Source organism: Aspergillus flavus, chromosome 8, assembly GCF_009017415.1.
Source record: "Aspergillus flavus chromosome 8, complete sequence".
Taxonomy (NCBI): Eukaryota; Fungi; Ascomycota; class Eurotiomycetes; order Eurotiales; family Aspergillaceae; genus Aspergillus; species Aspergillus flavus.
This window is the reverse complement of record NC_092403.1, coordinates 896,124-909,074: the sequence shown is the minus strand read 5'-3', so window position 1 is coordinate 909,074 and position 12,951 is coordinate 896,124. Positions and strand designations below refer to the sequence as shown.

Sequence of the window (12,951 nt, the reverse complement as noted above, 5' to 3'; positions counted from 1 at the left end):
TGAGGTATACTGGACACACTAAATTCTTCTGACTTTTGGGGGAAGTGAGATACTCAGCTAAAACTCGAGTGGCTTTGATTTTCATGTTTAAGTAAGAATTGCTATTTCTACCAGTAGTTGAATACTTTAAAGTCCAAAGAGTTTAAATTACAGAACTCACTAAAAAGCTTTATGCTTTTAAACCTCATAAGCTACTCGTGGAGTTTTTTTTTTTTTTTTTTTTTTTTTTTCTTTCTCTGTGTGTGTTTATTTGTTTATTCATTCATTGAAAGTAAAGCTACGACACCTTCAATTGTATCGTATCTAAGTAAGTCTGCTTTCTGCTCAACCAAGCCCTTCTAAATATGCATAAAATTCCGTGTCCTGCAGAGCCAAGATGAGATCGGCAGCGAAATCCCTGCTTTAAAATTGCCATTGCTTAATCCAATTCTCCATGATAGCCCCGTCGATCGGCCCGAGATCACACATTGCCTGGCTAGCTGCTTGAGTCTTCACGGTCTCCATCACACTGGTAAAGGTACCATGGTTGCTGGCCAGTCCCTTATAGAAATCTATGATCTTGAGTGCCGGTTTGTCTTGCAAATCGCCATCCGTTGGATTCCTGAAAGCCTCCAAGGTGGCCATCCAATCATGCATATCGACAACCTCTGCTTTATAATGCTTTTTGATGGCCGGGATAAGTGATTCCCAGCTTGACGATCGAGGGTTGACGAGGTGGAAAGCGGCCGTTCTGGTGAGATCCTCGGTGGCGCGTCGGGAATTGGTGATATCGACCACGATTTTGGCCATAATATCCTACGAATATTGTTAACACGCAGGCCCAAGGGGCCTCAAATTGAATAGGATGGGATGGAAACGTACTATAGGAATCCAATCAACCGGCATGGTACCAAGGGTATTCGGAAGTTTTCCGAGCGTCTTGGATGTCGCAACCAGAGAAGGTAGCCATTCCTGTCGATTCCACAGCCCCTTTTCCGTCGTTGGACCAGCGATTTGTCCCACTCGATGGATACTGCTCGGTACCCCTGCAATAGACGACGCGATAGCACAGATACGCTCGCCGACAAACTTAGATTCTCCATACCCTTGGCGCAAGGCGACATCAGGATCATCCAGAGGGATTTCAGGAACGGATGGACCGTCCTGAGGACCCCATGCACTCACGGTAGAAATCGAGGAGATGAAGTGGATATGTGCCGAATGGGCACTGCGTAGACTGAAGTCCACCAGGCTACGTATACCTCGGATATGAGGATCCTCGAATGCCTCAACCTTGTGGTTGAAATTGACTTTCCATGCATTGTGGATGATTAGATCCACGGACTTTGTGAGTTCGTTGTATTTGTCAATGGACAAGCCAAGGTTTAGAGCTCCAAACTGGGCATGGATGAACTCGACCCGTTCATCGAAGTCGTGCGGAATTGTAAACCCTTTTTCCTTGAAGCTGGCAATCTGCTTTTGTCTTGCATCTTCCGCCCGATTGAGACAGTAGATCATAGGGATCTCGCGATCACTGAGTAACTCATTCAGGATATAGTTGCCCAATGATCCAGTAGAGCCGGTCAGAATAACTGCGTTTTTGGTTGACCTGTTGAAGCTCGTGATTGCTCTCTGCGATAAGTCATTGGTGTACTTATTGATTAACCCTTCAATTCTCCCGGGTCTGGTAGCTTCCTCATCCTCCGCTTTTTCTTCCATAGTCTCGCCCTTTAACAGCCGATAAACATACTGTGACAGTTGATCAAGAGTCGGATAAGCGTAAAGCTTCTGGCTTGTGATCGGCTCAGAGTTCTTATCAGCAGAAAGGTGCCGGACAGCGGTTTGCAGGATTTTGCTAAATTGCAAGGTTTGGAGTGAATCCATGCCCAGTGAAAATATGTCGCTAGTATCACTGATTCGCTCGACAGAAAGTAGCTGCGACACTACTGTGTGGATGTATTGCTTGATATCCTCAAGATCTGTGCTCTGTGGTAAATCATCAGTGCACTCCTCATCTTCACCGGCGTATAAAGCGTTAATTTCAGTCTCGTAGTCTTCATATATCTGTCTTCTCTGGACTGAACCCTTGGGAGTTAGCGCGAATGGTGTATCCTGCTTAGCGAGGGCAACTTTTGTACGCAAGACACGGGCATGACCAGGAGCAATGCCATTTGCTCTCTCAACTGTAGGCCATATTCTGTCGATAAAGTCCGCCTTGTCTTGATCCTCACTCCACTGGCCCCAGTTTGGCTGTATGAGCAATGAAGCCTGGAATCGCCCTTGACCAATAATAATGGCTTTTGAAACCAAGGGATGACTCTCCACGATATTCTCCATGTCGGTAGGGTTAAATTTCTCACCATTGCTGAGCACAATAACGTCGTCAAGCCGACCGTGATATTTCCACAGTCCTGGCCTGGTTGGATGTGGCGTGAACAAATCCTTTGTTCGATATTCAGTAATATCAGGATAGGTATGGAATATACAGAGGAACTCGTGATGTTCGTCCTTCCGTATGACAGCCTCAAATACTCCATCATCAACCGACTCCATGTGTATACCACTGTATGGGTTCCACTCAAAGTATTCCCAATCTTCACTGTGCGTGCAAATCAATGCTCCCATGAACCCAGCTTCACTGGACCCAATGATTGAGTGGAGAGCCACTTTTTCATTTAGCTTGCTGCCCACCTCCGGTGAAAGCGGTGCTCCACCGAAGACTATTGCTTTGAACTTTTGTAGCCCCTCCAAGCCTTCTTGAAAAGCGGACAACTCTTGTATGACGGATGGTGTGAGCATAGCTACTTCCGGACGGGCAGTCTCTAGAATTTGACTAAGGAGTCCCGGGGTCATCGGTCTTTCGGGGCTCAAAACGACGGGCGTATTGTGAAAGATGGCTCCCGAGAGAATTACAAGCCCCATTAAATGGAACATCGGAGCCATGGTGAAAAGACGTCTGCCTTGCGCTACTGAGGTGATTGATTTGTTCAGTCTGCCCGGTGGAGTTGGCGTCCTGGGAAAATTGTCAATGACGCTGAAGAATCCGTTTGTCAGATACACCGGCTTAGGGAGACCTGAAAAAGGAGGGTTAGTCTATAGCAAGCAGGGTGATCGCGACTATCAAGGCTCACCAGTGGTCCCCGAACTATGGATGATAATGCATGGTTTATTTTGCAAATCATAGAAATTTGCATTGAAAGCGTAAGGTTCAGCGGGGGCACCGAATACTTCCCAGAGGCTGGGTATCTCGTACAATCGGACGTTTTGTACACTATCCCCTATTTCTTCCGCAATTTTGTGTCTCTCCGCACTGTAAACAACCTTTGAACATTCGGTGGCGCTAAGAACATGCGATGTGGCTATGATTGAATTTCTTGTAGAAGGCAACAACGCCTATATTTTGGTTAGTTAGAGCTTCATATAGGTGCTGAGATACCAGTATGGGTATTTACCGCATAGCCAGTCTTCATGCAAGCCAAATAGAAAACCACATAGCGGATGTCATTGGCTCCAATATAAGCTAGCGGCTGGAAGTCAAAGCCCTTTCCCATCGCCATCTCAATCCATCGGGCGGTGTAATCCACGGCGCCGGCGAGATCCCTCATGGATACATTGCGCCAACCTTGGGATAAATCGGAGGAAATGGGTTGCACGCAGAAGAGTTGTTCCGGTTTACTTTCAGCCAACTCATCGACAACGCGGCACATGAGTCGCTGGTCGAAGTTTGTGGAGCCCATGACTGCTTGCTTTGGAGAGCGTTGAAATGGGAAACGATATGAAGTGAAGTTAATCAGAATATTGTCCAAGCGGTCAGACTTTCGATGAGATGATATTGTACGAGCGGTATTCGTTCAGCCATTGATCTGGGAATATATATACTAACGCTCGGTTGATCCCTTCCGATTTGATAGTGGAGGCATAATGGTCCTGTGTTGGTAAGATTGCGTACAAGCTTTCTGTGTACCTGGGATGATACACTTTGTTTCTTGGTCCATTTTGCAAAGTTTCAAGCGATGGAGATCGAAGGATACGGGTATCGGGATGGTAGTCGAGGAACATATCCAACATGGTACAACTTTTTATCCTAGAATAATGCAACATAGTGAATCTTGCTCACGTCAGTCCTCACTTGCAACCAGGACGAGACCCACCGCACCTGGTAACACTTGGTCATGTTTCCACAACATAAAGCTGCCATAGATTCGTATACAGGCATAATGTATGGAGTGCGTTCGTTACACAAGGTAATATCCGGTGGAGTCGTAAAACATTTTTGGAACAGATAAGGTGGCCAGGACAGTAGAGGATGGGTCGATTAGACTGATGAACAAATTAGTGGCTAATCATCTACCTTCCTCAGAGGTAGCGCAGGTGTAAGGAAGAGTAAGCCTGAAACTAAGTGGAGATCGACGGCCGGGATTTACGGAGTACGGGCCTTTCGTTACCGCACGCGTTATGTGTTCCGAATCCCGATACTTCCTGTGCAAGATTGATCCGCCGACATACCGTTTTATGCGGAGGTATCCAGGGATAACAACTACATCAGAAGAGACAGCAATATGAGTATTCACAAGAAGAGGAGGGTATATATATTTACTTGCCTATATGCAGTGCCATAGTGTCGGACTCAATCCCAACCTACAGACTTACCGTTCAAATTCATACACAATTGCCACCATGACTATCACACACAGCAAGACTATCCTCGTCACCGGGGCTTCAGGTTTCCTCGCAACTCATATTGTGAAGGCCTTTCTTCAACAAGGTTACTATGTCCGCGGGACCGTTCGATCCGACAAGGCCGCAGCAAACGTACGCAAGGGCTTTTCGCAGTACAGGGATCGGCTGTCATTTGCTGTTGTTGAGGATATATCACAACCCGGGGCATTCAATGAAGCCGTGGAAGGGGTCGATGGTGTAAGACTCTGTATCCACGCAGTTTAATTGATGTCCGAATATTCCGAGACTCTAACACTTACCTATTTAGATAATTCATACCGCTTCTCCATTCCAGACTTCAGTCCAGGACAATAAACGAGACCTCCTGTGGCCCGCTATTAACGGCACTACATCTATTCTTCAGGCAGCCCAGGAGTATGCACCGCGAGTTAGCCGTGTCGTGATAACATCTTCAATGGCTGCCGTGATAGACGTCGGAAAAGGCCCGCAACCTGGCTATCCATATACCGAGGAAGATTGGAATCCTATGACATTCGAACAGGCTGAAAACGCCCATGGCATAGTCGCATACGCTGCTTCCAAGGCACTTGCGGAGAAAGCCGCTTGGCGATATATGGAAAAGAATACGCCTGACTTTAGTCTTACCACAATTTGCCCACCCATGATCTATGGCCCCGTGGAGCATCACGTTTCTACCATGGAGAGTTTGAATACAAGTGCGGGTGATATCTACAGGTTGTTCAATGGTAGTAGCATTGAGATACCGTCGGCAATTTTGCCGGTCTTTGCGGACGTTCGTGACGTTGCTCAAGCCCACCTCTCTGCATTTGAATCGGAGAAAGGGGCAGGAGAGCGCTTTATTGTTAGTTCGGGAGGCTACACCTATCAAGAAGTCTGCGATATCCTTCGGTCAGTCGTCCCCGAGGTCAGGGATAAAGTCCCTATTGGTCAGCCCGGGAAATACGAATCGGCGGTCATAAAGGTCTCTAATAACAAGGTCAAGACCCTTCTGGGAATTACTGTCCACACGCTACAGGAGACTGTAAAGGACACTGCATATAGCTTGCTGGCTCTGGAAAAAGCATTTAAGGCATAATAGGCCGTATTCTAACAAGTTCATTTGGTGGTGCATTACAACTAAGCTGTGACAGTGGCACAACCCTTTTGTGTTCTTGTATAGCTAGGAACGAACACAGATCTATTCCAATAGAAATATATATATAATTGGTAAAGGTGGCATACTGTGATGAATAAAGACACTTATTGGTGCTCTATTTAGTTGTGTACAGCTTATGTCTTGATGTCATCAAAAGAATGATAGCCTTGACGTCAATTGCCTATGAAAGAAGCCAGTCAATATAGATGATGAGTAGGGATTGAGCTGTGGACCCATCCTGCACCGTCTTGACAGCCTCCAATACAAGCATATTTTAGGGTTACCTTCTTATGCAGGGAGTGTAATGTTACGGTAAGATCTCCCCGATGTTGAACTCCGGTGTCCCCACAGACAGGTGGACCCTTGGCCTTGAGCACAAATCCCTATGACATGCGAATGGTGCATTACGGACCATTAGAGTTATGCCCGGGCTCAACTCTTTCGTTCTCAGCCTTCTGTTCCTCTAACCAGTTCACGCCACTATCTTGGCAAGCCGATATTGTTATCTAGTTTTATTCAATTTGAACAATGGAACCTTTAGTGCAGGGGGACCGAAGGGCAAGCGAAATGTCAAACACTACTAGCGAAGAAACACCGGGCCAACGCCAAATTGTACGGCACCCCTGCGAAGATGTCACACGCTCTAACCGACAGATATAGGCTTGTGAGCTCTGTCGGAGATGGAAAGTAAAATGCGAAACAGCACCCGACCATTCTACGTGTTCTGTTTGTGAACGCCGAGGTGCGGTTTGCGTCCGGACGGTTCGATCGCGTGTATCTCGGCGTCTTGGTATCAAGTAAGGAATCTGGGTCCCACGCCCAGAAAGCCCCATGTGGATCACTAATGTGTCGCTACAGAAATCGGAATAAACAGAGACCGCAATCTTCGGTTGTGCGAGTGAGCGACTCCTTCCATGCGCAACGAAAAGAGTGCATCCGAAGCCAACCTGGGGTGGAGGCAGGGCTAGTCAATGAGTTCATCGCGTATAAGCAATGGACAAGGACGTTCCTTCACGACTGGCTTAGCTTGATCTGTGAGTCTTCGCTGTCAACTCATTGCTTCCCATCACTAATGGCTCTCAGCATGTAAAACGCCATTGTATTCTTTGTCAGCTCAATGGGAAGAATGGTTACAGTGTGAGATGGGTTGTCAACTCGGACCCCTTCGAGACAGTATCAATGACTCCCTGTCTTCAAAAGAAAGCTTTCCGAACAAGTATTTTAGTAACGGTCGACTGCCAGTATTCACCGCACTACCTCCACAACGAGAGGCTGTTGAAGTCCTAAACACGTTCTTCACCTATACGACAGACATATTTCCGCTATTCCATCCTAATACTTTCACAGAGCTTCTGAATAACAGCTATGAGCGAAGGCGACCGCGCGATCCATCGTGGTGGGCTGGCCTTAACATAACATTGGCAATTGGCTATCGCTACCGATCCATGCATCAACCTAGCCAGAGTGGCGCTAGAACCAAGTCGAATGTGTACTACAAGAATGCAATGGCCGCTGTGCCAGAGCTTCTATTACGCAAGCCCGATCTTATGGCCATTCAAGCACTAATGGGCATCGTGCGTGTGATACGGTATTCTGTCTTGCCTTGATCAGACGGTTGCTAATGTTACCCCGACAGGTCTTTCTTTCATGCAATGGGTTTGAAACACCCATGTATCAGAACCTATTGACTATCGCAATACGCTCATGTTCCCAGTTTGGAATCCATGGTACCTCCGCAGTCCCACGACCTACATGTAGAGAACAGGACCAACCAATGTTCATTCTGTCTCTTGGTTACATGATGGAAGAGCTGTAGGTCCTAGCTAGGGGCCACATTAAATCAGCCTAACTAACTCTCACAGATACCGTCCGGGGCAAGGACTGCCACCCAGCGATGCCTCAGCCGATCTTGGTATAGACAGCCCCCATCCAGACTGGGTATACGAGTCTATGGCTCAAAGTTCCGGTCTTTCTGATATGGATTTCTTAACTTGGTTTCGTCGTCTAAGCGTCATCCGACACAAGATATATACGTCTCTCTACACCACAAAGGCCATGAAGACGTTCCTGCATGAACAGTCTTCCACTATACAGGCATTGCAACTAGAACTAACAAGTTTTCAACGAACCTTACCAGTGGAGCCTTCCCATGCTATGGAATTTGTGACCCAACTACCCGGCCGTCTCAAGTCTCCCTTTGTGTCACTTCTATGTGCGTACCACAATACCGTTATTTTATTGCATCAGACACAAATCTTCTTCCGGGCCCCAAAGACCCTTACGCGGTCTCGAGCTACGGAATTCTCTCAGACGGCATGTGTAGGCGCTGCCCGCCAGACGGCGCTTATGTTGAAGGCCCTTCCCCCCGGGTGGTGGCCGTATGGGATCCGGTATCTAAAGATTCTCTATTCTCTCTGTCCCTTGCATGATACGAAAAACTAACAAGGACCAGACTTGTAACCCTCTACATCTTCGCTGCATTCAATATCCTGTTCGCAAGTGTACTTGACAATCCTAATAGTACTGCGGTTCAGAGCAATCTGGAGTTAATGGAAGCGATGATCTCCCGCCTTTCTACATGTGCAACCGGGAATGGACTGTCGGAAAGCCCGAGTTTAGCTGAGTTCACCTTTTTTCTTCACACGTCGCGAGAGTGTCTTGGGATGGCCTATTCTATGGTGCACAAAGCATACTCTTAAGAGCTGATCGAGATATACGGGTAATGAGTGACATGATCTTTGTTTATGATATGGTGGTATAACGTACTCAACCGTCAGAGATAATACCATCGGCGGGAATCAATCTGGGAAAGCGGCAAGTTTACAGAAGGAAATTCACAGTTACAGAGTTTAGTATAGAGTTATACACAGTCTAGAAATAGTTCAAGATGGCATACCGAATCTTAATTTGGTGTCGCCTTCCTGGCTTAGTCCCAGGGGCATAAATAGGGGGACCCGTGAAGAACTGAAGCTTTCACGCCAAGTTCTGAGCTGAGGCTATGGGTTAGAATTTAGGGCAGTCGAAAATTGCTTTGAACAGTGTAGACCTTCATTAGCACCAGATGAAGCATACGGTTCAGCGGAAGTTTGAGAGATATGAAATAACTCCCCCAACTTACCTTGATGTTTAGAATATCTAGCGGCGCACATATGAGGTCTTCTTTCTTTTTTCTTTCTTTCTTTCTTTTTTTTTTTTTTTTTTTTTTTTCAAGCTTGACCAAACTTTTCATTCGATTTAGATTTTCCTTGAGCTTACAGAGCATGAATCTGCCTGTTGGCTTCACCATCCCATTTCAACATGTAGTGCAATGACAATGCGACAACGACTCTCGTACATCGATACCTGTCTACAGTAGTACGGCACAAGCCAGAAAGATAGCCGCATCTATTCAATCGACAACGCAAAAAGAAAGATACATACAACAGGAGGGATTCGCTGGTGGTCACCCACCCAACTACTAACCTCCCGGCGTGTGGCTTAAGTACGGCTGAGCGGACGGGAAGCCCTGTTCTCCACACCCTATGGTCGTATGTATCAGCTTGTTACTTGTAAAGGATTATATAGTGTCACTATTCCTCAATTGAAATCCAGCACCATTTTCCCAAAATCAGCACCCTTCCCAAAATCTCCGTGGCCTTTGGGGAGATCCATACATGATCGACCAGTTTCCAGAATTGATTCCAATGCTTGACGAATGAAAGACTGAACCCGTATTCTATCAAAGTTTAGTAAGTGAGTTTGTTCTATTAACGGCGATATTGCGATTTGACCGGTTGAGATGTTTTGTTTCGCGACTCTCTATCCCGTATAAATTAGGTTTGTTTGATACTTCGATATCTCAGGAACCAGAAATAATTAAACTTAAAACTTAGTACATGTACATAATATAATATGGACTATATAGGATAGAATCTCCTCTTCTTTTATACATCCTTGAGCTCCTGGCCCACGATACCAGTAATATAGCTATAATATATATCTCTCAAAGAAAGCTTACAGAAACCCTTTCTACTCCATAGCTTTGGCTTTATATCCTGTTCATTTCTGGTTACTGAGATACCGAAATATTAGAACGGGCGAAATTAGAGCCTTAGAAACAGATATTGTCACAAGAATAATCCGAGAAATGGCATCGACAAAACGTGATCAAGGACGATAGAAGTAAACAGAAGCGCTCGCATGTCCCGCCCAAACCCTGCCCTTTGCCCAGCGAATCCCCTTCTACATAGACTCGATCTTAAGCTCCAAGCGCACATGTAAGTTCAAACCTGCAAATGGGCCCTTGTCTGGACAACTCAGAAAACATGTTTCCAAATGCGGTCTTTCTCTCCTCCTTGGTGGTCCGTTCGGTGGCAGTGAGATAAGTCGCAGAAGGTTATCAGTATTGGATCAGTTAAATAGCATAGGGCCACTGAAAGCCATAGGGAGCTCGATGCGGACGTCGCCTGAGCTCGTTTTGAACTTAGCATCCAGTATAACTGCTTCGGGGAGCTTGTGGTACTGTTCTTCAATCGCAGTAAGTTCGTTGAGATAGAATTCCCCAAGGGTATCTGCGGAGATGGGAACTGGACCGCACTTCGGGTTTCTGTTAGTTGAGATCGCACGCTGAGGAGTTTGGGGTTATACTGACGTCGCGCTCTTTGATGATACTGGCCATTGTTGAGGATTCGAAGATGATGATGGAGAGGGACTGAGATTAGGGGACAGGGTCGTTTGATGATGAGGGTGGACGTGGGAAGAAGTGAGGGGAGGAGATACAAAGAAGCGATAATGGAAGAAAGTTGGTAGGAGATTCTGCGGGCTAAGAGCTAGGGACAACACCAGGACTCATATGGGAGAGTGAATATATTGCCCTGTTACCCAGTCAGCATCACTAGTGCTTATAAGCTCCTATCAACCTGCTGATCCAGGGATCTTGGGCTTTCTCGAGGGTAATCCAATATTTAAATATCCTATGTTAAATCACTAGCGTTCTAAATCTTCCAATCTTCTTGTGCTCGGATATTTTCAAGATCTATATTAAACCCGTTCACATCCCCGAGGTATTCTTTTTATCAGGCCCGGTATCTTTTGTATATATCATATTCTTTACTACTTATATATTCCTCAGAATACTTTTGGTACGGAGGCTCCCTGTTGATCCAAAGCTAGTGTGAAGTATTATTGTCTAGTATGTGAGTGGATTGGCAATGAAGCTTTAATTTAGACAGAGACAAGGTGCTTAAAAATAGGTAATGTTGGGGATGTCATTGGCATTTTGGTCGAGTGGGATTAAGATGTAATATACTACTACATACTAGGATTTTGAATTGAATGGGATTGCAAATAGATTGAATAAATGATCCTTTCACCCTTCTACGCCCACCCGGCTGATGGCCTCTATGGAATGGTTAAAATTTGTACTAGAAAATTCAGCTTTTCGGTTTTAAAGTGCGAGCTTGATAGCTTCGCCACACGGGCTCTATTCTCCCTTTAGTGCGTTCCCCGGGCTGAAGTATTTTAGTTTTATCCTAGGGAGAGAAGCCTGGGGATAACTATCCCACACTGGTTCGTTATGACGGCCCAAAGTCAAACCGGATACAGTCTGATGGGCCCTTCTAAGCTTCAGCAGTCAATGAGCTCTGAAATGGACGCCATGCAGTTCCACTGGTTAGTTTCTTTTCACCAAAGATGAATATCGCATGGAATGAGCACCACTGAACCGAGGTAGATAGAGTACTAACCGTAGATTATCTGATTAGAGCTAGACGCCACAGATAATTGGCCGGCTGGGGCTGCTTACCCTCGTACAAGCTGGGGTCAAATCTCAAAGAGCCCTGTTTTCTCGGGGATAGTGGGCGGTAGGGAAAGTGGCGTCCATGTAGCAGGGCTGCATTTTTCAGAGTGGGCCATCTCGAAATCACTTAGGAGTTGTTCAGTCGCTGAGACTTTGCAGGGTCATGTAACAGGACTCTCTCTGGTGCAGTAACCCCGATACCAATCTTTCAGAACAAGAAGCACGATTCACTATCAGGCTTCTCCACCTACCCTGATGAACTATGCCTGGCTTCGCACGGAGCCTCACTACACTAACACTCGGGGGTTTAGGTGATCCGTATAGCGATTTCAGCTTCTCATATAAGTAGTCCACATGGAGGCAAGCATCGCCAGCGCGACAAAGAAGCCGTCTACAGCCCATGCTGTACTCCAACCAAGAAGGAGCTTAGCAACAACGACCACCGATAAAAATGTAACTGCGGCTAAAGGCAAAGCCCACCGACACGTATTCGGTGATCAGCCTTCGCTGATTATTATTTGTTGGCCGTATTATTCGGTTGGAGGCACGACCAAATACCAAAGGTATTTTGGCCGAGTGGCAACACGCTTAACATTATTCCCCAGATTTTGAGCTCTCTCAAAGCTGGATAGTGACAACTGGGCCCAATGCCGAATTGGCTTAGGATATCCCTATAACTTCGGGCTGGGTATGGGCTTGGACATTGTCTGAGGAAGTCTATACGGGAGCGATTTTGTCGATAAGAGATTGAATGGTCTCGTCCCACGCCAAATGTTGACAGCGCGGACATTCTAGAAGCGATATGACACGATATAGTTGATATGGATGGATGTGGTCCCCAGGTAGGTAACCATCGCAAGTACCTAATTGGCAGATTTCTAGGTTGACCTTGCGGAACCTTGCGACACATCACGTTATGGAGAATCCAAGACACAATGAAAGAGATATGACACGAGTGGTTTGGAATAGTTTAAACTTGTTTCTCGCAGACCTGGGCAAGAATGGAGACGGCGGGACAGCAGGCTGGTTGGTAGCGGACGCATCGTTGCTAACAGGCAGACGGAACGTTTGATTTGATGGGCCGAGCCAGCTGGCATATGGGTCGTTCACGTTGGCTTCACCTTTCGCAATTGAATGTTTCCTTTTTCTGCTGCAAAGCTTTCAGCTATAGAAGGGCGAAAGGTTACTGATCCCCGACACCGTAGCGTCTAGACGCACATGGGTGTGAACAAGTCGGGGTCCCCAGCGGGGGAAGGCCTTTTAACAACATGCCCAAGGTTGTCGCTGTCAGTGGCTGTGTTAGAGCCACCCGGTTTTCCCTACGTTTTCCTTCGGAGTTTCTTGACGACGGTTTGCTTTC

At 46.4% G+C, this 12,951-nt stretch overlaps 5 protein-coding genes across 5 annotated transcripts; 2 read left to right on the top strand and 3 right to left on the bottom strand.

The window, feature by feature from the left end:
• Nucleotides 1-240: 240 nt before the first annotated feature.
• Nucleotides 241-4,357, bottom strand: F9C07_2287156 (NRPS-like enzyme). Its single transcript, XM_041295498.2, has 5 exons — nucleotides 4,136-4,357; nucleotides 3,432-4,087; nucleotides 3,111-3,372; nucleotides 862-3,053; nucleotides 241-795 (listed from the first exon to the last, which is right to left on the bottom strand). The coding sequence occupies exons 2-5, from the start codon at nucleotides 3,714-3,716 to the stop codon at nucleotides 403-405; spliced, it is 3,132 nt and encodes a 1,043-aa protein (XP_041151455.1). The 5' UTR covers nucleotides 3,717-4,087; nucleotides 4,136-4,357; the 3' UTR covers nucleotides 241-402.
• F9C07_12482 (uncharacterized protein) lies at nucleotides 3,770-4,047 on the bottom strand (the record flags this gene model as incomplete). Its single annotated transcript, XM_071507841.1, has 2 exons — nucleotides 3,770-3,794; nucleotides 3,863-4,047. 2 exons carry the CDS (start codon nucleotides 4,045-4,047, stop codon nucleotides 3,770-3,772), a joined length of 210 nt encoding a protein of 69 aa, XP_071367276.1.
• A 93-nt stretch (nucleotides 4,358-4,450) lies between the features above and the next one.
• On the top strand, nucleotides 4,451-5,975 carry F9C07_2287155 (putative oxidoreductase). Its single transcript, XM_041287605.2, has 2 exons — nucleotides 4,451-4,896; nucleotides 4,967-5,975. The coding sequence occupies exons 1-2, from the start codon at nucleotides 4,585-4,587 to the stop codon at nucleotides 5,753-5,755; spliced, it is 1,101 nt and encodes a 366-aa protein (XP_041151456.2). The 5' UTR covers nucleotides 4,451-4,584; the 3' UTR covers nucleotides 5,756-5,975.
• Nucleotides 5,976-6,098: 123 nt separating this feature from the next.
• F9C07_2287154 (uncharacterized protein) lies at nucleotides 6,099-9,041 on the top strand. Its single transcript, XM_071510882.1, has 7 exons — nucleotides 6,099-6,427; nucleotides 6,476-6,612; nucleotides 6,674-6,849; nucleotides 6,899-7,389; nucleotides 7,452-7,627; nucleotides 7,678-8,205; nucleotides 8,268-9,041. Exons 1-7 carry the CDS (start codon nucleotides 6,344-6,346, stop codon nucleotides 8,512-8,514), a joined length of 1,839 nt encoding a protein of 612 aa, XP_071367275.1. The 5' UTR covers nucleotides 6,099-6,343; the 3' UTR covers nucleotides 8,515-9,041.
• Nucleotides 9,042-9,949: 908 nt separating this feature from the next.
• On the bottom strand, nucleotides 9,950-10,488 carry F9C07_2173611 (uncharacterized protein). The gene is made up of 2 exons (XM_041295499.2): nucleotides 10,446-10,488; nucleotides 9,950-10,390 (listed from the first exon to the last, which is right to left on the bottom strand). The coding sequence occupies exons 1-2, from the start codon at nucleotides 10,470-10,472 to the stop codon at nucleotides 10,205-10,207; spliced, it is 213 nt and encodes a 70-aa protein (XP_041151458.1). The 5' UTR covers nucleotides 10,473-10,488; the 3' UTR covers nucleotides 9,950-10,204.
• Between the last annotated feature and the right edge of the window lie 2,463 nt (nucleotides 10,489-12,951).

Excerpts from the sequence above, each read along its gene's own strand:
- F9C07_2173611 (XM_041295499.2), bottom strand. The coding sequence starts at position 10,472 with ATGGCCAGTATCATCAAAGAGCGCGAC. Across the intron at positions 10,391-10,445 it reads GTATCATCAAAGAGCGCGAC|TGCGGTCCAGTTCCCATCTC; the intron begins GTCAGTATAACC and ends AGAAACCCGAAG.
- F9C07_2287156 (XM_041295498.2), bottom strand. The coding sequence starts at position 3,716 with ATGGGCTCCACAAACTTCGACCAGCGACTCATGTGCCGCGTTGTCGAT. Across the intron at positions 3,373-3,431 it reads GCATGAAGACTGGCTATGCG|GCGTTGTTGCCTTCTACAAG; the intron begins GTAAATACCCAT and ends ACCAAAATATAG. Across the intron at positions 796-861 it reads CGGTTGATTGGATTCCTATA|GATATTATGGCCAAAATCGT; the intron begins GTACGTTTCCAT and ends CAATATTCGTAG.
- F9C07_2287155 (XM_041287605.2), top strand. The coding sequence starts at position 4,585 with ATGCAGTGCCATAGTGTCGGACTCAATCCCAACCTACAGACTTACCGT. Across the intron at positions 4,897-4,966 it reads CCGTGGAAGGGGTCGATGGT|ATAATTCATACCGCTTCTCC; the intron begins GTAAGACTCTGT and ends TTACCTATTTAG.
- F9C07_2287154 (XM_071510882.1), top strand. The coding sequence starts at position 6,344 with ATGGAACCTTTAGTGCAGGGGGACCGAAGGGCAAGCGAAATGTCAAAC. Across the intron at positions 6,850-6,898 it reads CGACTGGCTTAGCTTGATCT|CATGTAAAACGCCATTGTAT; the intron begins GTGAGTCTTCGC and ends AATGGCTCTCAG. Across the intron at positions 7,390-7,451 it reads TTCAAGCACTAATGGGCATC|GTCTTTCTTTCATGCAATGG; the intron begins GTGCGTGTGATA and ends TTACCCCGACAG.